The 16,564-nt window shown below is 38.0% G+C and overlaps 1 protein-coding gene across 6 annotated transcripts in view; it reads right to left on the reverse strand.

Annotated features, from left to right (window-relative positions):
- Positions 1-14,666, reverse strand: part of Sipa1l1 (signal induced proliferation associated 1 like 1) — a 130,296-nt gene extending 115,630 nt beyond the window's left edge. For all 6 annotated transcript variants that reach the window (XM_076849928.2, XM_076849927.2, XM_077109129.1 and 3 more), the window contains exon 1: positions 12,873-14,666. In XM_076849928.2, coding sequence (XP_076706043.2) covers positions 12,873-14,370 — 1,498 coding nt within the window. In that variant the 5' untranslated portion in view covers positions 14,371-14,666. The remainder of the gene's footprint in view (positions 1-12,872) is intronic.
- Between the last annotated feature and the right edge of the window lie 1,898 nt (positions 14,667-16,564).

The following is a 16,564-nucleotide window of genomic DNA, read 5'->3' on the forward strand; positions in this document are numbered from 1 at the left end:
CTCGTCCTAGTCCTCTCCTAGTCCTCTCCTCAAGCTTTCCCTGGTCAGATTCTTTTCCGCTCCCTCAGTGCTAATGCTTTATATATCCTCTGTTCTCATTAGCCTCCCCATCACCTAACTCCTCAATCTCAGACAATGACAATGCTGTCTATTTCACAAAATACTTCCTCCTCCTTTATCACCACTCACAAATTTATCTGCAGCCTGACTCTTGCTTCCTTTTCCCTCCAATCCAAGATCTAGTTCCTGATATCCTTCTTGTTCCGCCTTTCCAGGAATGCCAATTCCTTGGTCACCCTCTCTCTTCACTGCCTCCCTCTCTCCTTGCACCTTCCCATCACCATCAGGTTAAAGTCCCCTTCATCGTTTTTACGCAACTTACCCTGGCTCCTTGTCATTCTCCAGCATGATAGGTGAATGGAGAATGAAAAGGAGCCAGGGTAAGTTGGCTGGTTTCATTCTGGAGGAGATAACACTGAGCAGAGAGGGCCTGCTGGGTTGTTTACTATGCCATAGCTAAATACTCTACCATAATTTCTTAGAAGAAATTTGTGTTTTTTCCCCCATATTCTACCATTTTAGTAAGCTACACTCTGTGTGCTCCTTGTCTAAGGGAAGGTTTTTGTCAGTATTTTAGTCAGGGCTTTAGGCATTACCAATGGTTCCCATGTAGTGAGCACAAAAAGTACTCAGTAAAGCCACTGAACCAAAGGGCTTTGGTTCTTTCTTCCATTGAAAACTTGAAAAACCTGCCTAATTTCTCACATTAGAATTGTTAAAATCTGATTTCCACTATCTGGGTCGCCAATGACTACCTTAAAGTTAAAGCAAACGATACTTTTGTTCTTACCTTAACGCAAACTCTCCAGAGCATCTAGAGCAGATAATCAGTTATTTTTTTCCAAAGGAGCCCTCTTCTTTCTCCTTTCTATGGCATCACCTGCTTCTGACTTTCCTTCTACCACTCTGGGCTACTCCTGCTGTTTTCTTTCCCTTTCACCTTGAATATCCATCCACTCAGAGACTTCACTTCCATCCCCTCATTGACAACATCTGTAAGTCTCCATGTCCGCTCCAGACTTGTCTAAGGCCTAGGTCTCTACATTCACCTAACAGAATACTCTCTGTCCCATGGGAATCTGCAAAAGAGAATGCATCACCTCCCACATAAACATACCCAGTACAACCCTTCATGCAGGCCCCATGTCAGCAACTGCTACCAAATTCACCAGTGCTCTGGCTAGACCCACTGCCATGCCCTGTGAATGCTAGTTCCTAAATATCTCTCAAATTGGTCTACTTTTCCCCCTACTGCCTATGACTTAGGATATTTTCCTGAGTGTAATAATTGGTTGTCTTTATCCAACTTCACAGAGCAATACAATGATTCATCTAAAATGCAAATCTGACTGACCACGGCTACACTAAAAGTCCACCTCTGGCTTCCTGAAGAGTCCCAGACTTTCCATGGCTCCCTAAACCTGCTCATGACCTCTTGGCCATTCTCAACTCAAACCTTTTGCTCATCCTTTCAAACTCCGAGCACCAACTTGTCTTTCAGTTGTGAAAACTTACTGTACTCTTTTTCTATCTGAAAAACTGCCTGGAACATTCTTGCCACAACGCTTCTTCTTTTGACTAAATCCTCTCAACTTTTAGGTTTCATCTGAAGGACCCCTTAAGGACACTGGTGCAAATGAAAGTGTAACACTAACACTTGATTTAAAAGTGTTAAGAGTTAATAAAATAGTGAATCCAAATATTTAATATGCCACAAATACAAAAATACAGAATCATTACAAAACAAAATATATAAATTGATGAAAATATAATTATTAAATAATCATTTCATTATTACTTGGCAGATAAAAACAATGTGATTTAAAAAATAAACCCAATATATAATAAACTTAAATATTAAATTAAAGTCTAAAAATGAAGAATATTTTGTTACTAATAAATTATCATTCAAACTTTGTGAATGCATGTGTGTCATTATCAAAACCTGAGTATATTTTTGTGCAATTTTTCCTAGCCACTGAAGTAGTAAATTCTGAGTTGGGGGAATGATAATGAGATAATTATAAACTAACTTCAAACATATTGTTTAGACTCTATCTTCAAATAAACCCCTCTCTAGTTTGATAATGGTGGAAAGATCTCTTTTAACTTATGTACCTATTTGTGCAGATATTGGGTGTGTGTGTGTGTGTGTGTGTGTTGCTGAGAACTGAACTGAGGACCTCATGCATGACCACACCTTGTTTTAATTGAAAAGACAGTGCTAGCTAGTATTTCCAAAACAGCATTTCCAGGCAGTCATCAGGTATGTTAGTTCCACTGGTATAGCTGATAAATACTTTTGCCATCACTAGGATTCCACATTAATACCTGTATTTTTGGCTGATATATTAATAATAACAAAATTTTTACAGTCTTGAAGATGAGAAATAGTGAATAGGTCAAAGCTCCACTGATTTAAATATGATAGTCAAATCACCTCTGCACACACACCTGCACACAGGCGGAAAAAGATTAAGCCCAGCATTTTACCGTAAAGGAGAAAAGGATAATAGAGTCACAGAGTTAGAGGCTTTCAACCAGCAATTTTGGATTGTTCATACTGGTTTTCATGATACCTGTAGGCTGTGTATTAATATTTTAGTTGTACATTTCCCTAGGGACACCAGTTTAATCTAGACTGAGAGTGATCATGAACATAAAAATACATTTTAATTTTTTAATAAATAATTTACACAATTATAATTTATGGCTTAACATACTTCTATATGATTATTAAATTTTTAAATAGGGAAAATAAGCGTTATAAACCCAAAGCAAAGAAGCACGATGCCAACAAAGCTTAGTTACTATCTCATGCCTAACAGAGTTAGAAACAACTTTTCTGAAATGGAAAAACAAGGAACATCAGCCCTAGGATGAAGCTGTAATATATTCGTACATGAAGGCGGCAATGTGGATCAGGACCAACCATTTTAGAAAGCAGAATGGTAATATATGCTAAAGTCACAAAAATATTCACATTCTAATCTTAGAGTTACCCTGACTATACAGAAGGGAAAATAAAAAACTCTTCAATTTTCTCTGGAAAAGACACAGATCACTGCAGAAAGGGGATGTTTTCTACAAATAACAAGCAGACAGACTTGAGCCTCACTATGTGTCAGCAGACCAAAGAATGGACCTTACCTGAATTAAAGCTATTTCACCAGTTTTAACGTGCTTTGTAAAAACAGCCTACTTGGGAAGCTATAAGATCATAGACATGAACTCTGACCCTTAATATTTCCATTACACAGAGAATTTGGAAACTAGACCACTCATCATAGCATGAGATTCTATGAAACTATTTCTCTCTGCTTGTTAGGTTCACACAGTTCAAATGTTTTGGTTTTGTAAAACTTATTACATCTTAAGATGCATATTAACTATGTTAGAAAGAGGATATAACTTAAAAGTTAGGAGAATTAAATAAACAAAATAATAAGTATTCTGCTTTTAAAATGAATTCTAGGTTTGCCAAAGCGAAGGTAATAAAAGAATAACCGCTTAAAGAATAAATGTTTTCAGGAAGAGCACCATTCAGAGATTTCCAGTCTCTGGTTCCCAAAGGGGTTATCCTAATTATAAGGGTGGAGGTTCCATGAGAACTAAGTAGCCTATGACTTTGCATCATAATCAAAAGCAGGTCAGAGTAATGGATGGGGACATTTACAAAGAGGATTGGCCACATGCCAGACTTCTGTCCCAAAGCACTGTATGAAACTTATAATTATTGTTGTGTAAGAGTAATTGCCTGCACTTACAGAGTGCGTATGACTCTTGAGGTTGAAATTCTTCTTTATACTGGTAACTACTAAAATGGGGATGGTCTACTTGCAAAACTGCATGGAGTTTGGGGGTTTAACACAGCATTTTTCTTAGCAGTCCCAAACAGACTTCTATCTTGACAATAACAGGTAAATTTTACTATGAAGTTATATTGACGATAATAAATTCTGTCTAAATGGTTAAAGGAAAAAAAATATAGAGAAGCTTGGCACAGTAGCACATGTCTGTAATCCAAGGTAGAGGGAATGAGGCAGGAGGATTGCAAGTTAGTGAGATTCTGTCTCAAAATAAAGAATAAAAAGGGCTGACGGTATAGTTTACAGGTAGAGTGCTTGCCTAACAGATGCAAGGCCTGTATTCTATCCCTAGTACCTCAAAAACAAAAGGAAAACCCTATTTTATACAGGGAAAATTAAGATTAGCAGATCCATGAGAGTTTGTTTTCTTTTCTGACCAGCATTAGTCTAAGGCTAACAACTATCTTTTAAAAATTTAATTTAACTATCAAATGAAAATTTTTAACCTATAACAAAGGTTTGAAATTAAAACATTAAATACTCAAAATAGTCAAGAGAATGCTATACATTCTGCAGTCTTAAACCTACCATCAGTTGTGTCTGCTAAAGTTTACAATGGTAAAAATCAGTCCCAGTAATGGCATTTGGTGTCTATGATGATTAATTGGTGGTCTTGGTTAATTTCCACAAAACCACCATGACCACATGAAGACTTACCTGTGGTCTCATTTCCTGCAGAAATCTGCAAGATGCTATTCAGGAAGGCCATATGCACATAAGACCCTCACTGATCATACCTGAAGCTATATGTATTTTGTCTGATTTGTTTACTATTCCTTTCCAGGCTCCGTAGCTCAATAAATGTATTTCACCTTAGCATCAGACATTCATTCATTTGTAAAATGAACTAATGCCTCCTAAAGCATCCCAGAGTGCCAGGGTTACTGGACTCAGTGCTGGAGAGTGCCTGCACCTTTGAGAACGAAGGGTTGCAAAGGCTTCACAACCCTGGAGTATAGGCACAAGCCTGTCAGGTGCATAAGACAGGAAGGGGAAATAACCTATTCCAGTGTACTTAATGAGGGGTCAGAAGGAATCTCAGCTCCATGCGGGAGTGGAACATAACACAGCCCTTTTAACTCAGACCAACAGGTGGTTTTCTTTCTTTCTTTCTTTTTTTTTTTTTTAGTTGTTCATGACAATACAATGATCTTGACGTATCATACATTTGATTCAAATGGGGTGAGGGGGGATAGGAAGGGCAGCAGAATAAATAGACACTTGTATTGCTGTATGTATATACGTGGCCATATAATCAATGTGATCCTGCAACCTGTACAGGTGAAAAAATGAGAATTCATACCACCAACAGGTGGGTTTCTATCCTGCACCTTGCTCATAGCTCTCTCACCCCATAGTGTCACCTCCCTGTGGAGAGGTCATACTACTCCACCAGCATCAGCCCTCAGCCTTCCCATGCTAGGGAGGCCATCTAGGGAAAGAGCTCCACAGAGTGGCAGGGGAACCCACATCACCTACATCAATGCACCTAGGCTTTTGTCATAAAGGTAATCATGATCTCTCAACAATTAGGAAAAACCAATAGTGTAGAAGAGAAACAATTAAAAAAGCAGAATATATAATTAAGAACATATATGTTGTTTAAGGAAAAAAAAATTTGGAAAAAAGTTTTTAAATTAATACCAAAAGAGAAACAGAGGGTTTTTACAATAAAGAAAAATGATTGTGAAAAACTGTAGGAAAACAAAAATACTGAATTCTTGAGGGATAAAAATATGACTACAAAAATAAAATCTAGTCAAAATACTGAATAATGGAATGTACAAAGCTACATACCAACTCCTCATCCAGAAGATAAAATTGAGTATGGAACAAAAACAGAAAGACACTGAAGTTATAAAAGGAAAAAGTGAAGGAGAAATCAAGGAATTCGACCACATATCTAAATGAAGTTACAGAGTAAAAAGACTATAAGGATTTTAAGAAATCATTTTAAATAAAAAAAAAAATAATGTTCAAAGCTTCTCATTCACCTTTCCCACTTTTCTTTTTCTTTCTCTTTCTTTGTAGTATTGGAAAGTGAAACTAGGAAACCAGGATCAGGCACTTTTATCAATAAAAAACTGGATAATAATTCTGCATTTGTATGTAAGATGTAAGTACAGAAGGATTCAAGTGAATTTACTAGAATTATTGGGGAGCTTCCTTTTTGTACCTCTGGACTATTTTTTATAACAAGCCCACTTATACTTTTGTCTGATGTGTTTACTGTTCCTCTCCACTATAATGCAAGCTCCACAGGGTCAGTTCTGTTTACCAGTGCCCCAAACCACGCAGGCATGCTGCAGCATTCATTCATATATGGCAGTCATGAAGGTACAACACCCTCATCTCCCTTCCTTCCTTCCAGGAAGAACTTGCAACCAGTTCAACCATAAGAAAAAAGTTAGCTGCAATTCATATGTAGACTCTAGAGGACTTGCCAAGGGATAAGAGGCTGAGAATAGTAAAGAGGAAGAGATCATTGAACCTTCAATGTTTCACATCCAAGTGTCTAATGATAATGGAGGCATTTACAGAAGGAGAATAATTAAGGGAGAAAAATGGTGACTCTCGATTTATGCACATTCATGCCAACTGGACAGCCATCAGGTGGATGAGGAGAAAGCCTGGGAACAGAGGTATTTCATATGAATATAAATGTCTACTATATATCTTTTTTTCATAAAAAATTTTTGAAGTTACTAATCATAAAGAACATATAAACCATGATAATAAGATAACAGGAAAATAAAAGATGAATGTTGAAGCAAACATGTTATGATAAAGGCTGTACAGTTGAGCACTGAACTTGGTTCTAGGAGTTGAGATAAAACAGTAGATGTGGTTAAAAAAAATACCTATCATCAGAAAGTCAGGTGTTTGGTAGCTGCTAGAAAATAATTTGGGGGGGCTGGGGATGTGGCTCAAGTGGTAGCGCGCTCGCCTGGCATGCGTGCGGCCCAGGTTCGATCCTCAGCACCACATACAAAGATGTTGTGTCTGCCGAAAACTAAAGAATAAAATTCTCTCTCTCTCTCTCTCTCTTAAAAAAAAAAAAATAATAATAATAATTTTTGGCACCAAATTCTAAAAGAAATTTCTAACATGGAACTTTCTACATGAGCAATGTTTTCATCATAAGTTTTATTGCAAAACAAACTATTTTCATATGACTTCATCTTAAAAAGATGACCTTGAATAAAGTCAAGTGTCCATGCTAGTGTGGCCTTCTAGAGGTCTATATTGACTTTAAAGTACAATACATGGAAGAGCAGCTCAAAGCACAGTTCGTGTTACCACTCCCAGGAACCTCCCAGGAACCTCCGAGCAACCAAGGCTGAGGCTCTGAGAATGCCTTACCCTCCAGGGTGTGCTAAAGGTGCAGAGACTAGGTGATCACAGCTAAGGAAAGGGAGTATGTTTGTTTTCAAAGGAACGGAGATATAAAACCTGGATGCCTAATAGCCTGCTTGCCACTGGAAGCCACGAGTGCATAGAAAAATGGCAGCAGAACCATTCCTAAGGTTAGATTCTCAAAAACACGTTTAGTGTCCAAATCTCCCTGCAAAGAAATATATAATAGAGAATTAATAACCTATAAATGAAGTAGAGACAAGTACATTAAAACAATAGATTATAAACATGTATGAGATCTTTCACTATTAACTGTGGCAGGATGAACTGCTAAGTTCAAGAGCACAGAGCACAACATGGCTCAGACTTGTTGACTGGAGCTCACCACTTAACTGGACATAAAACTACTCATGTCAGAAAACTACTCTTGGGGTACGTATCCTGAAAAAATTCTGGACTCCAAGGCAAATTATAGTACTTTCCTCAAGTCTAAGTTTGCTATATTTCTAGAAGGATTTTTTTTTTTTTAGGACAATAAAGGGGAGTATGAGCATAAACAGGCACAGATTTTTTTAAAAATGTATTTAGTTATACACTGTCCCCCGATGTTTTCATCCTTTTTTTTTTCCATAAGGCACTGCCTCCTCTATTTATAAGGTTTAACCTCTATAAGCTTCTGCTTCCTCCTATCTAAAATGGAAATAAGACTTCTTAGCTATTAAATGTCAAGCTAGTGACTTAGCCACTCAAAAATTTAGTTTCTGAATCTGTGAAATGGGAATCATGGCTTTTGCCTTAACAGCAGGCAGACTACTGGGCGAGTGGTGTTCCAGATCTGCCTACTTTAGGAAGGTGTTCTAACTTGAAAAGACTTGCTGGCTACACCTAGGCTCAGGTCAGCCTTAGCAACATCTGAGAGGTTTCTTCATTTTTTTCTCTACTTGAAGCAATGAAAAAATTAACTCCACATCAAGAATGAAATTGAAGCCACTGACTAATTGTTAGCATAAGCACAAAGAAACCTGACAGAGCACACCTGTACCATCAAATGACAAAATTAATTATCCAGGGTACTGTATCTGCAGATGGTCCTCCTTCATCCATAAAGTATTTATATGTACAAGAACACTTGAGAAGAAAAAAAAAAAAAACTTCATCTTTTTTTTAATCCTTTTTTTTAATCTTTTAGGAACATAATGTATATTTCATAACAACTACTGTACAGTGCTGTGGTTTTAGTTGTCAGTTGCTCTATTACAGGGTTCAGCCAGGAACTGTGAAGCTAATGTGGCTCTCAGGGTCTCAATTTAGACGATTTTTCTTTTTGCTTCTACTTTCTGATGTTCTGATGTTACTATAAAATAATTCACTAGAACTTACAAAACAACTGCATAATGCTGCTCATTTAACAGACTGGAATTTGAAGGATGGTTCTTGATAGCAAAATTACCAAAACTGTCACTTTAGTATACAGGAAATTACATGAAATATTCAATTAAAGTATGTTAAAGTTGGCTGATTACAATAGGGTGAGAGGTAAAGAAAGAAAACTGAACTTTATAGTAGCAACTGAAATCCAGCTTGTCTCTTCAAACTGGTAATCCGAGGGCCCAGCAAACTGCCCCACATAGAGTTATAGGGGGAAATGAACAGTAAGAACAACAGAATTTGGTGTCTTAGAGTTATCAGAATAATTAAGTGGGCAAGCATCAGTTTTTCTTTTTTTAGGAGTGGGAAAATATTCATAGATGAGCTTCAATTGTAACAGCAGTTTCTTCCATCCACTGGGCAGCAGGCAGAGGCCCTTCCCTACCACATCTTCAATAACTTGACTTTGTGAGCCATGCCCCGCATGGTATAGAGATGGGCCTGTCAACACCATTGACCATGGTTCAACAAACACCACTGCCAACACAGCCCAGGAGATCCTGCCTGCCAGAGGTAGACAACCTCTGAATGGGATTCAAAACATGCCTCAGACTCTGTGGGGACAACAGAGAATAAGGAAGAGTCCCTTCCTCAACAAGTCATGCTATCTACAGGCAACACTGAATTACTCCCAACTTACTTACAAATGTCCTTGATACTTTAATTATAGTGATGAATAAAAACTGAAAAGAAAAATGTGTATATCTTCAAAGGAAGATGACCATTTGAATATGTTTGAGAAAAATACGGATATCTTCAAAGGAAGATGACCTCATTTGAATCCTATCCTATTGCTTAGTCCTTGCCTCCCTAAGGAGGGCATGGTCACATCACTTGAACTTTGCTCACAAGAACAGGTTCATTTTGGAGTCCTAGAAGAATCAAGTGAGGAGATCTACAAAAAGCTCAAAGTATAACATTATAAACATTGGCTCTATTACTACTATTGTCTCATCCTGTGTGAGTCTTGGTATGACCACACACACTAGCAAAAATGGCCATCAGTGCCATATTGCTAACTTTTGTAAGTCCAAACCACGAGTTTCCTCTACTGGTCCAGTACTTTTCCAGCAATAGAGCTGGCTAATATGTTGGAGTCAAATTACTCTACAGTTTAAATCTGTAAAATAATAACCTTATATTAAAGGAACTGCAGCTTCATCAGGTGAATATGATCATCACGTTTTACACACAATGTTGCTATAATGTTCTTAGTAATAAATTTTTCCCTTGAGACTTAGCTACAATGAAGTCAGGAATGCACTGAATAGCAGAATGGAAACTGGAGAAGAAGAGAGTGAGGTGACAGCTGGGTCAGGAATGCTACACTGTGGCACTGGAGGGTAAAGCCCATCCGACACTGCTGTACTCCTTCAAAAAGAAGAGTTGATTTAAGGTCCTGATCAGGGGAAATGGGTTAGGGCATTAATTTCAGTGAATCAAAGTTGTATAATAAAAATTGTGGGAGCATTTTATTTCTTTATATTTTATATTGTAAGAAAAAGAGCAGACAACATATAAACTTGTAACATAATTATACTATAAGGAATTAATTTCTGCTTTGTAGGGCATTATTCAGTCATCATTTGTGGTATATGACAATATTATGACAAATGATCACGTGGTAGTTTCTAAGTCATGTGGCCCAAGTACAGCTATTAGAGCAGCTGCTCTCTGTGACTGGCTTCCTCTGGACCATCCTCCTGGATTAACCACTGCTCACTGCTCCTCCAACACCATGCTGATGAATGCCCACTGGCATATGTGGGCCATCTCTAGTGCCACACACATTTTATGCTCCCAACAGCTGGACTTCATGCTGACACAGTCAGATATATCTTCCTAAACCTGCCGAAGGCAGTTGACTTATTATTTTAATTATGAAATTTAATTATTATGAAAGTTGATGAAATATGAGTATAAAAGATAAATACTGCTTTTATGAAAGCTAAGTTGAAGACTTTGGGAAGGCTTACTATAGGCAAGTCACTTAAAAAAAAAAAAAAGCCATTGGATTGGAACTGGGCAAGATAGCTACAAAAAAATAAAATAAGAAAAAAATTATGAAAATTATGAAACTGTCCTGAGATTGCTCTACTGGTATCTCTGGTTTTGCTCTTGTGGTTTATACTAGGTAATAGATAAGCAACTGCTGGATTAATGGCTTATAAAATTATGAGTTGTTATGAGTAAGCAGGATTGCTCTGAACTCTAGTGTTCAAATTTTTATTCTATACTTTTGCAAGATAAAGTGTCTTAAGTAAGATTGCCTCCTTCCCTTCATTCTAACATAGTAGAGATCAAAGAATAGTGATTAAGAATACAACTATGCTCAAAGAGAACAAACGTGGAATCCTGGCTCCAATATTTATTAGTTCCATGACAGCATTATCACTTAGGCCCCAGTTTTCTCATCTGGAAAATGGGATTAACAATAGTATCTACCTCATGGACATCAAGAGATTGAAATGAAAAAGTGTGTGTCATATCAAATGCTTAGCATAGTGTCTGGGACATAAATTATCAAAAATGTTTATTATTATTATATTGGCTAGTAGGAAAAAAAGTGCCCACTACTATATAAATAAGATAAAACTAATACATTCTCTCTCATGTTCATCACAACGTCAATATCAGTTACAATGAAGGCAAGATGGCTCCTCAAAGCCATCAGAACAGCTCAGAGATACTTGTAAAAAGTGTCTCAGGCATAGTAAAGCAGGAGTCGTCAGCTAGAGGCAATTTTACCTGATGTCACAGCTGCAGGGATCGAAGAAATCTGTTGGCATGCTGCTAAAGTCCTATAAGGCACAGGGTATCCCTCACCCCAAAAGAGAACATCTGGTCCCAAATGGCAAGAGGACAAGTTTGATTAATCCTGCCCTCTAAGAGTGAAAGAAACACATAGTTTCTAAATCTTAACTCCAAAAAATTATTGAGAAAATAAATATAGTTTGAAAGTGAAACTGAGATTTTCATTATAACTGATTCCAGGATCCACAACATAGATAGTTAGTAATGAGACAAGGTTTTTTCCTGTCAATAAACCTTCCTGAATAGGGACCATCATGTAAACAATCTTCAGATAAATTTTACTCCAAAATCATAAAGTTATTTTAAGACTCAGAGGGAAAAAAAATATCTGAAAAAAAAAAAAAAGATTTTCATTCAGAAAAATAAACCTAAATAACACTCAAAACCCAAAAACCCCAGAACAGGAGGTGGGAAGTAACAAGTGTGCAGATAGTAGCCTCTTACCACAGGTCTCCTCACCTGACTGCAGAGACTGCACAGCCAGCTAGTGGACACAGGTGTGTATCATTCCTTGGGGATCACCTGTTCCTGGTCTGGGGACCTGGATGACAGAAACTTATCCCTCAATTTTAATGATATTCAACAAATTCTATTAGAAAGCTCTTAAGGAATTACACTGTTCTTCAACAAATCAGAGATCCATTCTTAGAAGTAGGAGGTAAGACTGTGTAAAGTATAATCTCAACTATGTATGTGTATGTGTGTATATATATATGCGAGTGTGTGTGTGTGTGTGTGTGTGTATCTTTTTACATCCTTCCCCCAAGAAAAGGACAAGAAAGGAATTTAACTTGATTCATGTGTCTGAACTTATAGGCTCTGTGGCTTTTGTCAAATAATCTAATTCTTCATCACTAAAGTTCCTCTAGATAAGAATACATTAAAATTCCCATTTACAAATACAAACATTGAGGCAGCAAAGAAACAATTCTATACTAACTGCAAAAGTGCTAAAAAATGAAAGGGAGCAGTAAGATTGTTTTTGCAATCCCTAAAGAAAAAAAGCGGTACTTAAAATGTTTTCAACTTTACACATTTATCCCCAAAGGTGACATAACAAAGTCTTCTACACAACAAAGACTGTAATTTTATTCATTAAGTCAAAGGTTTTAATTTAAAAATTAATATTTAATATATAAGATCTTTATATACCAAAAGGAAAAAATAACTCAAAAAATGCAAAAAAATTGCAATGAGCTATTTAAATATTTTGCCATTGAAAAAGATATGAATTCATGCAAATCTTATGTCACACTGCTAAAATATTTAATATATAATACTTTTATTTCCAGAGAGGACAACAAAAGAAAATTTAAAAATAAACAAAAAAGGATCTCTACTCACCCTTCTGGTAGAAAAATTTCCTATAATAGTATGCGCCAAGATCCACATGTTCCACGATGTATCTTTTCACTCTGTCTAGATGCAACACCAAATTTTCCTTGGGCACTTCAAGTACTGCCACTCCCGCATTTGTGCAATGGGAGGTAAGGGTAGACTCAAAGGAGGCACTTTCACACCCACTAAAGGAGCCAGAATTTGATTTGGACAGGCTGATTTTCCTTTCACCTTCTCCACCTATCTCATTCCGAAAATACGGACAGCTCATTACAAGTTCATTGCTTTTATCATCTCCCTGGTCCATGCTGAGGCTTCCTTTGGAGTTCAGGTCCTCTGTGCTGCCCATTGGGGAGCTGAAACTGGCTGAATGGGACAAAGGTCCAGAGACCAAGGATGCCACGGCAGCTGCCGAAGCTCCTGTGGTGGTATTTCTCCTTTTAATAACATTGTGCCTGTTCATAATTGCCTCATTCAAATCAAATAATATACTCTGGACATCATAGTGGGCAAAACACTTTGGACACGTCCAGGGCCTGACAGAATCTTCTGATCGGTTGTCTTCTAGGTCTGACGATTTCCCAAGTTCTTCACCTTTGGCATTGCGTAATTTGCGAAAAATGGATGAGTCTCCGGTTTCAGACTTGGAACGACGCTTGAGTGGTTTTTCCCTATCCTTAAAAAGCCTGAGGTTCTCTCTCTGTGAGATGGGCCCATCGATAACATCCAAAGAGAAACCGGAACCCTTGCTGCCACCGGCAACGATGAAGTCACTGAGCTTGGTTGGAGTTGGACCTCGATCAGATTTGTCATCTTTGTAGCCCTTTAGCAGATCAAAAAAGCTTTCTCCAGATGTTCCCTGCTTATCAATTGAAGATGTGCTACCATATTCCCTGTGCAGAGATGGCCCAGTCTTGTACGTGGGTGAGATACATTCATCAAAGCTATCCACATCGAGTTCACTTATGGTGATATCACTGTTGCTCCGCTGCCGTATTCTGCGGAGAGCTTTCCTAGGGGAGCTGGGATAGGCTTCAGGCATAAGAAATCTGGAGTCCATGTTCTCCGATGGTCTGGTCTTGTTTTTCAGGGTGTTCTGTATGCTCTTCAGCATGGCTGAGTCATTGGAACTGAGGCTAACAGAACTTCCCTGACTCACAGGACTGCTTTTGGAGGACATGCTCTCAAGGCAACTTGAGGTTTCTATTTCCTGGCTCGAACGGCTAGATTCTTTTATGTTTTCCTTTCTTGGAGGCCAATCTGCAATCCTTGCCCTAACCCCCATTTTGGGAACTCCGGGGGTCGAGGTTATATGGTGAGAACCTTCACTTCGAGGAGGCCCTACCGGGGCCATGACTGATGATCCTAAGCTGCCATTTTGGGATCGGAAACGGCGCATGTAGAAGTCATCAGTATGGACTTTGGGGGTGCCATCTGTGCCAACAACGGAGGTCCTGTCAGTGGCCACAGGCCTTTCTGTCTGTGACCGTTTCAAGCTGGTCATGATGTAAAATCAAGGAGACTTAAATCCCCACAGAAAGGACCATCATATCTGTGTTTTAAATGTGCACTTCCCTTTTGGAGAACAGCTTCCAGAAAATACAAGGGTTGCATGAGATCTTAAGCTTTTTCATTTAAAAGGCCAAATGATCCTTTATTTTCAAATCACTGAAAATCCTGATCTTCAAAACATTGTAATCCACAACAGTTTCTTTCCTTCACTTTAATAGATGGTTTTCTTTCAGAAAAAACTGAATAGAACTTCTATTACTGGGATTCTGTGATTGCCATGATTCCATACTTTCTCTGGAAAAGAGAAAGACAATTTGAATAAGCATTTCATAAACACATTTTAAAATAAAAATGCAATTGCCAAAATTGTGGTTCAGAGTTCCATGATCCATATTTTTAGTAAATCAGATTTGAAGGAAAGAAGAGAATATAAGGTCATTTAATATAATCCATTATTTAAATTGAAATATATTTAATATATTTAAATAGCTTAATATACTATTTCATAAAACTGGAGATGGAGATGACAACTTGTTCTGGGGCATCACAGTACCCCCAGTGACCTGTAATAATATACAGCATCATGAGCCACTGTACTGACCAGAAGTTTGAGACCTAACCAACCAAATCAGATAATTAGAGCAATGCAAAGTCAGTTTTTAACAAAAGTAAAACTGAAAAATCATTTTATTGAGTATGCTATAATGCACACTTTTAAACTCCTTCCATATTTCAAAATCAATACTTGTTTCCTTACAAAGGCTTAACATAGTTGGCAAGAGCAAATACAGCAGAGAGAAAATAAACGAGTTTTCCAGGAGCCATTATATCCATTAGCATTCTTCTGTATTTTCCCCTACTTTATTACTTACCCAGATGAGCGAGGAATATTGCAGAATGAAACCAGCATTCACTGTGACCTCTTCCCAAGCTCTCCTTAGTTTCATCTACTCTTAAAGCTGGAAGTATCACACTAATTAACAAAATGCCTGCATTTCCTTCAATAGTACAATCTAATACACCCCATCAGCACTAATTTATGACGGCGGCAGAAACAAAATGCTGCTCTGGGCAGCCTTCTCCATATCTCCCAACAGATTTCAGAGAACTGTCAGCATCCTTCCAGGTGACGGGCAGGAAAACGAACTTCCTCATGAACACGTCAGGCAGGAGGCACAGATTCTGACTACAAAATCCTGCATGGTTGCGTACATCCTGAAAAGAAAGGCAGAGAATCCTTTTCCAAGACTCCACAAATTACACAAGAGGTGGCCTTTAAATTCTTGCCAGATACATGTTTGGAAAGATGCTGCTGAACCAGCACTGAGCTGACAGGGCGGCATTGTCTACAAATCACACTCTGACACAGAGGAGGACCCCAGCTCACTGCATGCTGCACTCAACAGTAACAAGCACTTACTTCCACGATAATTAAGCATCTCGCTAGTCGGCTTCCTGCCTCCAAGGCGGCCACTTTCATTTCTCCTGCAGCACGCAGCATCATTTTAGAAGACTCGTTGCTATTTAAAGCTGGAACATTTAGGAGTGTTTCAAAAAATGCATGCTGCCTGCAGAATGCAGAGCTTGCGCAGGCTGGGTCTGGGCAGCCGGTCAGATAAATGCCCATTGTTTTCACTCACACTCCTCTTCCCCACCTCTTATGAAAAGGATAATGGTTTTGTACTGCTACTTAATTAAACCTGGCCTTGGGCTTTCTACCTGTCTACAGATGAGATCTGTTATGATTTCCTTTACATTCCAGAACTTTACATACTCCTCTTTCAACTGCAAGCCTTTAAGTGGAATAATGTGCTAACTGTTGCTTCCCTCAGCATATGTGGTCACAGCTAAGGCTCAAGAAGTGTTCCTCACAAAATGAAAAGAAAAACAACCAATGAGGCCAAAAGGCACACACCTGTCCATCTCAAAACAGTTGATTATTTCAATAAAGTAGCTTCCAAAAAAAAAAAAAAATGAATCTGCTAGCATGAGGAATAAGTCTAAGTAGATTCCTATAAAAGTTAGATTCTTTCAGCATTTCTTACAATCTTACAGAAATCCTCTTCCATTCCCAGTATATTCCTCAAGAAGTCAACACACCAAGCCCATCATGATCAAAACTCATTCCTGCCCCATTTCATTTGTTCTAAAAAATGGCTTATGGCAGGACTGTTTTAGGAATTTAA

The sequence above is a fragment of the Callospermophilus lateralis genome, chromosome 3, assembly GCF_048772815.1.
Source record: "Callospermophilus lateralis isolate mCalLat2 chromosome 3, mCalLat2.hap1, whole genome shotgun sequence".
NCBI classification, from domain to species: domain Eukaryota; kingdom Metazoa; phylum Chordata; class Mammalia; order Rodentia; family Sciuridae; genus Callospermophilus; species Callospermophilus lateralis.